Source organism: Corvus brachyrhynchos, unplaced genomic scaffold (genome assembly GCF_000691975.1).
Source record: "Corvus brachyrhynchos isolate BGI_N302 unplaced genomic scaffold, ASM69197v1 scaffold1005, whole genome shotgun sequence".
Lineage (NCBI taxonomy): Eukaryota > Metazoa > Chordata > Aves > Passeriformes > Corvidae > Corvus > Corvus brachyrhynchos.
In genome coordinates, this window is record NW_008238124.1 from 143859 (window position 1) to 152028 (window position 8170).

General features: G+C 61.3%; 1 protein-coding gene across 1 annotated transcript in view; it reads left to right on the top strand.

The window, feature by feature from the left end:
* Positions 1–8170, top strand: part of LOC103615001 (exonuclease mut-7 homolog) — a gene marked incomplete at its 5' end in the record, with an annotated part of 146384 nt that overhangs the window by 137551 nt on the left and 663 nt on the right. Inside the window, one exon of the mRNA XM_017733415.1 lies at positions 1643–1736. Coding sequence (XP_017588904.1) covers positions 1643–1736 — 94 coding nt within the window. The remainder of the gene's footprint in view (positions 1–1642; positions 1737–8170) is intronic.

Genomic DNA, 8170 nt, shown 5'->3' on the forward strand with positions numbered 1-8170 from the left:
GACAAGGAGCCCGTGCCGTGCGCGCTGGCAGTGCTGCTCCAGAACCTGGTGGGCTCCAAGCTGCCAGGGCTGGGCATCCTGGGGATTTGATGTGTGACAGAGGGCAGAGGAGCCCCTGCATGTCCGTGCCAGCAGGGAGGGAAAGGGAGGAGGGTGCCCTTGGGCCCTGCTGCATCCTCCTGGCCGGCAGTTTGATGGACAGCTGGTTTGGGAGCTTCCTGGAAACCTCCAGCTCTCCAGTGCTGTCACCGTGCCCGAGGTGCCATCCCCCACCCCTCCAGGCTCGGTGTCCCTCTCCAGCATGCAGCCCATTCTCACCATCATGGGGAGTGGGACCAGCACATCCCCAGCAAGTGAAGCAGGGGCTTCTGTGTCATTTGGGTGCTTCCAAGATCACCCCTTGTCCATCTCTATCTGTCCGTGCTGCTGCTCTGCAGGGCTGGAGCAGCGGGGCCGCGGGGAGCGGAGCCCAGGTGTCCTTTCTGGCCCAAAGGATGAGGAGTGTGTGATGGTTTTGTGGAGGCTGCCAGTGGGAATCACCTTCTGCTGCAAGGCAGAGCCCGGACACAGTGGCAAGCTCGTTTCCAAACAAATCACCCTGCCCCGTTCCTCCTGCAGGCAGCTGTGTGGGAGCAGGGCCGTCGCTGCCCCGTGCCATGAAGCCGGCACCGCTCCAGCCCCAAACCAGCAGAGCGGCCGCCAGCCCACAGCAGGGCCTGGCTGGGAGCTGGAAAAACCTTCCTGGTTTCAACAGGCTCTGGAGCAAAGCCCCTGGCAGGGAACTGACTTGTTCTGGTTGGTGAAGTTGCTCACCTCTCTCCCGCCTTGCCTTGGGTGCAGCATGCTGGGAATGCTCTGCCAGCAGAAAACAGCCCCTAAAAACAAACAGCTGACAAAAGGTGTTGTGGCACATCCCTGCAACCAGCTCCCAGCCCAGGAGGGAGGGGAGAGGAGAGGGAAGGTGTCAGGGAGCCGGCTGCGATGCTCCCGGGGAGCTTTAGTGCCGCTCACTCTGGGCGAGTGCCTTTGGCTGCCAGCTGCACCCTGTGCTTGGCCCCGGGGACCAGCCCTGGGTGCTCCTCAGCACTGGGACTTGGGGAGCTCCTTGGGGTCCAGCACCCGGCACATGCAGGCACTCAGAGACCTGTCTGGGTACATTTTGGCAGACAAGGTGGGGTAGAAAGTGCAACTCAGTGTTCACAGTGCTGCAGCAGAGCCAAGCCAAGCAGAGCCAGCTGAGAGCCCTGAGTGTTTTGGGGTCCACAGCCATCCTCCCCAGCCTCTGTCAGACAAGAGAGAACAAATCTTGAAGCCACAGCCCAGACTTTGGGTGTCTGCTTGATGCTCTAAGGCAGCGTCAGTTGCTGGTGTTTTCTGGCCGGGCAGTCAGGTGGGCAGTGCCCGCAGCCTGGCTGGAGACATGGCTGAGCAGAGGGAGCACCTCTGGAGGGGTTCTTGTGGCTGTGCCCATCCCTGCTCGGTGGGACAGGCCTTGCCCTGGTTTCCCGTGCTGTGGGGCACATGGTGGGGGCTGTCAAGCCTGTGCCAGGGGTGCCCAGTGTGGGTTTGTGCTCTGGGCAGGCAGGAGGTGCCCGGGGAGTGCAGTGCCCATCTCACTGACCTCCCCGCTCTCTTCTCTCAGGTGTGCAACTGCAACAAGTACCTGAAGGTGTCACGGGAGAGGATGAGGCAGCTGGTGGAGGGCAGCAGACGAGCGTCAGGGGAGCACAGTGCAGGTGAGTGGGTGGGTGCCCAGGGCTGGGCATGATCCCCTTCCTGTCCCCTTCCCTGGCACTGCTCTGGGCAGAGCGGGACCATCCCCTGGGCCTGGGGGCTTCTCAGAGGGGGATCAGGGTGCCCTGCCACCACCCTGCCACGGGGTGCAGACCCACAGAGCTCTTTCAAGTTCGGTTTATGTCTCTCCCCTGGCTGCCCTGTCCTGCCCTGCAAGGCACAGGGTCGTGCATGGGATTGCCCGGCCCAGGGGGTTGGTGGCATGCCAACAGTAGCTCAAGCGACAGCCTGGGGCCATCATCCGCCTGAACGTGAAAACTCAGCTGGGGTGGTGAAATGCCTCCTGGCTGGGGCTGCTCACAGTGCCTTCCTCGCCTGCCCAGTGCCTTCCTCGCCTGCCCAGTGTCTTCCTCGCTTGCCCAGTGCCTCCTGAATTAGGTCAGGCTGCAGGGCAGTGAGTCAGTGCCGCCTGCCCAGCCAGGCTCCAGCGGGCTCGGGGGAGGGAAGGCTCCTCCGTGCCGTGCTCCGAGCTGCACTGACCTGATGCCTGAGATGACCCACACGCACTCCTTCCCACAGGAGGCACATTGTGGTGGCGAACGACACCCATCACAGGCACTCTGGAATGGGAACGTGCCCCCGTCGCTGCTCCAGCCCAGCCCGGGCTCTGCCCCCAGCCCTTGGTGCATCACTGCCCCGACTGCTGACAGCAGGAGCAGAGGGAAGTGGCGGCTGCCGGGCGCTCCTGGCCGGCTGTGGCTTTGCTGGGAGCTGCACGTGTGGCTCTGGGGATGAGGAACGTGGTGGGGCGGCTTTTCCCATGGTGCCGGCAGCCTGGGAGTGCTGTGCTGCCCCAGAGGCCGGGACATCCTCCCCAGCGCTTTCTCTGGTGAGGGCACTCTCTGTGTGTGTACCCAGCGACCAGCCGGGCCAGTTCAGCCAGTTTCGGAGTATGGGAAATAGAAATGCTGTGGTCTGTGTTCAGAGAGAGCCGATTCCCCTTCCCCCCTTCGGGATGAGGTTGATGGAGCTGGGAGGGTCTCACGCAGCGCTGGGGCTCCTCCACACAGACTCTGTAGGGACCACCTTAATCTACCCTTTACACCCCACCTGCAGCACCCCATGTCCCATCAGGCCATGCAGGCTCTTGTCAGGTCCCCCATGTCCCTGGGGGGAGGGACAGGTGGGACCCCTGCACTGGCCATGTCAGGGAGCATCCTCCAGTGGGGAACATCCTCTGCCCTGGAGCAGCCAGGTGCAGTGACCATAGGTGCCACAGCATCCCCAGAGGGTTGGTGGAGACGTGAAATAGAAGCTGTGATTCCTGGGCAGGTGGGCACAGCAGGTTCCTACTGGCACCCACCAAAGTGAAAACCCCTGGGGACTTGCCAGTAGGGTCCCCTGTGACACAGGGCTCTGGTCATCCTGGGAGTTCCATTTCTATTGGGATTTTGCTAGGAGCTGCAGCGATCACAAGCATTAGTGTGAGCTTGACTAGGTTGTCCCCAAAATGTCCCACTTTGGGTCAAGTTTCGGGGAAGAGAAACAGGACGGGTGTGCTGACAATGTCCTGCCATCACTTGGTGGGGACAGTGGTGGCAGTGGGACAGGCTGGGCAGCCACAGAAGTGGGTCCATAAGGAAAACTTCATCTATCCCTGCTTTCCTTTACATTTGCCTGCTGAAGGGGTTGGTGGGAGGACCTGCTCTGCCCTTGCCATAGCCCAACACACGGCATGGGGTGTTCAGCAACCACAGCCCCTCACCAGGACTGTCCCTGTGCAGTGACTCCAGCCCAGGCCATGTCATCTCTGTCATGCCCCTGTGCATGGCCCAGATCACGGCCAGGTGCTGCTGCTTGGCAAGAAAATGCCTTTTCACTGCTGCTGCTGCTTCCAGGCAAGGAGGGAGCCTCCTCCCACGGGGGCCTCACCTCTCCAGGGAGGAGCGGGTGGGTGCTGGGGCGGATGGGTGATGGGGACAGATCCTTCTGGATCACCCCTCAGCACAAGTCTCCATCTGCCTCAGGCACTCTCAAGTCCGGGGCTCCAGCTGCAGCCAGCCATGGCCAGTGCTGCTCCGTTTGGCTCCTGGATTTTTACAGCAGGGCTTCCAAGTGACGAAAGGCCAATTATTCATCCTGTAATAGCTCACTCTTGCTTGGACCTAGGGCTTTCACAGGTTTTAGGGAACCTATTCCTTGACACAGCCACATTTTCCCTGCACGAGGGCTTTGACAAAAGTGCTGCAAATAGTTTCAAGCCCAGACAGCTTTGCCCTGTGATGCCTTTTTCCCAGTGGGATGCTCTGAGCAGCTCAGGTGCCTGGAGCAGGCTGGGGCTGGGGCTGGGGCAGAGAGAGGGGCAGGGCTGTGGGTCACCACGGGCCACAGGCAAGTCCTTGCTGGAGGCAGTGACAGATTGCGGCTCCCGAGTGCCCCGAGGGAATGGGCTGCGTCACAGGCTCTCATCTGGCCGGGGGAACTCTTGCTTAGTCAGTGCAGTAAAACCAGCTGGCAGGGGGCCCCAGAGCTCGGTGGGTGCTCTGCCAGATGAAATCTGGTCTCTGGGAAAGGCGAGGATGTAGCACATTCCAGCGGGTTGGGAGTTGCCAAACAGAGGAGGCGAATTTAATTGTAAAATCCCCCCTCACCATCTCAAATGTGCTGCAAAAGATGAAAACAATGGATCCTGCGGCCCTTGGGTCTGTGGCGCTGATCAGGCACGGTGAAGCCCCCACTCCCACGCTGGTGGGCACCCTCCCTGAGGAGCTGCCAGCACTGCCTCTCGGGACACAAGCGCAGGGGAAGTCCTGGATGGGCGCAGGGGTGGCTGGAGGAGCAGCCGGGGTGTCCCTGCACTGGGTGGCAGGATGGCCCCGGGCAGCTCGGGCACCCACCTTGCGCCTGCCAGCCTGAGCAGTGACTTGGGGTTTCTTTCCCTTCTCAGCCCTCGGCTCCCCCCCGAGCCTGGGGAAAAGCCGCGAGGGGCGGCTCAGGGCTGCAGGAGGAAGAGCTGCAGACCACGCTGTGGGGAAGGCTGGACGGTGGCTCCAAGCTGGGGTGGCAGCAGGACAGTCCCTGCTCTGCAGCCACCACACTGGGGCAGCTGAGGGCATGGGCTGGCAGGGCTCTCTTCACAGCAGCACAGGGAGATGAGAGCAGCTGGAGCTGCCTCTTGCTTGAGCTCATCCTCCCTCCTCCACCCTGGGAACATCTTAAGATCATGGCTAGGCTGCTGCAGCCCAGGTTGCACAATCCCGGGTCCTTTGTCCTTTCCTTATCTGCCTTATCGAGGAGGAAAAGATAACCAGGCATCTTCAGTGCCCTGCAATCAGCACGTTTCTCAGGCTCGTAACTCCTCTTATCAGGCTGATCTCTCACCGCGGCCGAGGTTTCCCATGCACCTTTGTACTCCAAGAATGCTCCCAGGTCTGTGTTCAGCCTTGTGCAAAGCCTGGACAAAGCCGTGAGCTTTCTCCCAGACCCCAGCCCTGGCTGTGGCCGTGGCGATGGCTCTGGCTGTGCCGGGGGCAGGGCTGGGGGCTGGCAGGGGGCTCGGCGCGGGCACGGGGCTGCGGACCCGCAGCCTCTCCAGAGGCAGCAGGAGCTGCCGGGGCCTTGCCTGAGCCAGCCGCAACAGGCGCCCATCTCCTCGCCCCAAGGCCCTGGCTCGGACTGGGCTGACACAGAGGGATCTGGGCTGGAAGCAGAGCCCGTGGGGCAGGATTTTGGGCAGAAGAACCTGGCTCCCCTGGGAAGTTGTTGGCTACCACGCTGACACTGAAACCCTGGGGTGCCCAGGGTTAACGCAGTGGGGACTGGTTGTTCCCAGCCAAATCAGGGCTGTGTGGGCTCCGAAAGGGGAATGGGCACGGGTTCAAAGGAGGTGTGCCCAGGTCCTGCTCTGTCCCAGTTTCCCAAGCCCTGCTGTGTCCCCCTGTCCTGCCATGGAAGTCCCAGTGCTGTCCCAGTAACGCTGACCCAGCACTGCAGCTGACAGAATAGGCTGGAGGGACTACAGGTCACCAGTGTCACCATCACGGTGCCCTTTCAGTGTGACCCCCACTAGGAGCCCCTCTGTGTGGGGGAATGTGCATCCCCCTGCCCACAGCAGACAGCCCCTGTCCTGTCTCGTGTCCACCCCACTGGGCTCAGCGCTGTGTCCATGAGCAGGACCTCGCAGTGGGGCACATGGAGCTGCAGCTCCTGTCTCGTCCCTACCTTTGGACAAGTCCCTTTGCCCCCACAGCCTCCCCATGGCAATAGTTCAGGGTTTATGTGGGGCTGCCAGTGATCCCAGTGTCCCAGATGCTGCCATGCCCCCCCAGGTGAAGGGACTGTTGGTCCCTTGGACTGCACAGAGCCCTGCAGTGCCCAGGGCGTGGGATGGGCCTCTGGTGTGGTCCTGCTCAGCTCAGGGAAGAACCTGACACAGAAATAAGCAGAATGAGGGTCCTGCAGCACCCCCTCTCCCCTGGACATGGCAGCATTTGCTGATGGTGAGACGTGTCACAGTGGGGACAGCAGCAGTTCATGCTGTTCCCGTGGGATTAATTCCCACAGGCGAGCAGGGGTGGGCAGGGGCTGGTGGTGTGAGTGGGCAGCACGTGCGAGGCCAGGAGGAGATGGCTCTTGTGCTGAGCACTGCTCAGTTGGGTACAGTGCCGGGGGACAATTGTTGCTGCCCGTGGAGCTCTGCAGCACTGACATGGGGGTGCTCAGCCCCAGGGGGCTGGGGGCTGCAGGGCTCAGCCCCTCACCCAGGCTCTGTCATCCCCAGGGTGACCCAGCCAAGCGGGGGAGAGGTGAGTGAGAGGCGAAGGGGTTTTTATTTTCAAGATGTTTTATAATGGGATTATTAGTTCCCAAGAAGTGTTTCGAATCGATTTGGGAAGGAATCGCTTCCCTTTCTCCTCCGCAGGGCTGCGGTGGGAATCCAGCCTTTGGTGTGAACCTCGCAGAGCTCTGGAAGCCACAGATCTGACAAGCTCCTGGCACGCTGGAAGGGCTCCCCACAGCCCCCTGCACCCTACACATGCCTTTTGCTCCATCTCTGGTGTGACTCCGGGGTGTGCAGCATCCAGGCAAACTGGGCTGCAGTCCCAAGGGAGCCGTGCCTCTACTGGGGAGGCCTCTGCCTGTCTGAAAGGGGAGAAAAAAAACCTCCTTCAAACCCCCCCCTTTCCCCAGGAAACCCCTGTTTTTCAGGGGGACCCAGCCCTTCCCCACTCAGTTTTCCTGCATGCCCGGCTGGCATCCTGTGCCTGGCGCCTGGTGGCCCTTTCACCGTGTTGGTGAGGGGAGTGCAGGCATCTTCAAAAGCCCTGGGAAGAATTTGGTGGGAGGGGGAGAAGGGGTTTTACAAGCTCCCATTCAGAAATGGTCACTTTGAAGTGATGTAGCATTTTCAACCCTTTGAAGAGCCACAATTAGGAGGGGGCTGGTGCAAGCAAAGGCAAAACTACGGGGTGACCATCACGGCCTTTCTCTCCCCAGGCTTTTAAGGGATGAACTTTCCCTCCCTGCCTGCCTTTTTCCCACGAGCCCAGGGGGGTGGGATTGGGGTGTTTGGGGGAGCTGGAGGTTTCCCACCCCCCCCGTGCAGGGAAGGAGGGGTCTGCCTTTGGCTTTGCCCACCAGCAGCAGGACAGCAGAGGGAGCGTGTTGGGAGAGAGCAAATTGCTCAGGATCCCTGCAGACACACAGAATGCCAGTGTCCTGTCAGTGTCCTGGTGCCGTGTTCTGGCCACGGAATTTTTAGGTTCCACGATGGGGAAAGCTGTTGGCCATGGGTGCTGGGTGCTGGCAGTGGCATTTCCATTGTATCGGATCTACAGGTCTCACCCAAGGTCGATGTCCCTCCCCTCAGGGTCTGGTGCTCCAGAGCAGGGAGGCCTGCAAATCCCCCCCAAGAACATCTCCAGTGACAGCCACGACCCTGAGCACGGCTGTTTGTGTGCTGGGAACTGGGGGTGACCGTGCCCCGCCAGTTCGGGCTGGTCATCTTCCCTGGGGAGGTGTGGAAGGTCTTGGGGGGTCTGGGGAGCCCTCGTGAACCAGGGGCTGGTGTGAGCTCAGCATTCCACACTTCCCCCGGGCTGTGGCTCTTCCTGCTCATGCGATGGGCAGACCCTGCTGCTCAGCTGGGGGGTGATCCTGCCGCAACAGGGCGGCTCTGCCACGATGGGGTGGCCATTTCAGGGCTGATCCCAGCCGTGCGTTCCCCCACGATAATCCCCAGCATGTCCCAGCTCCTGACGGCGCTGGGATGCAGGGAAGGGTCAGCCGGGAGGGCTGGTGTCCCTCTCGGTCCCAGATGGCTCCTGATAGGGTCCCTGTGATCCTGAAAAGGGTGGGATGGACACCCAGAAGTGCCGCTGGAGCGAAGCAGGATGCCTTTTGTTGTCTTAATTGGTGCCTGGGCAGGACAGACACC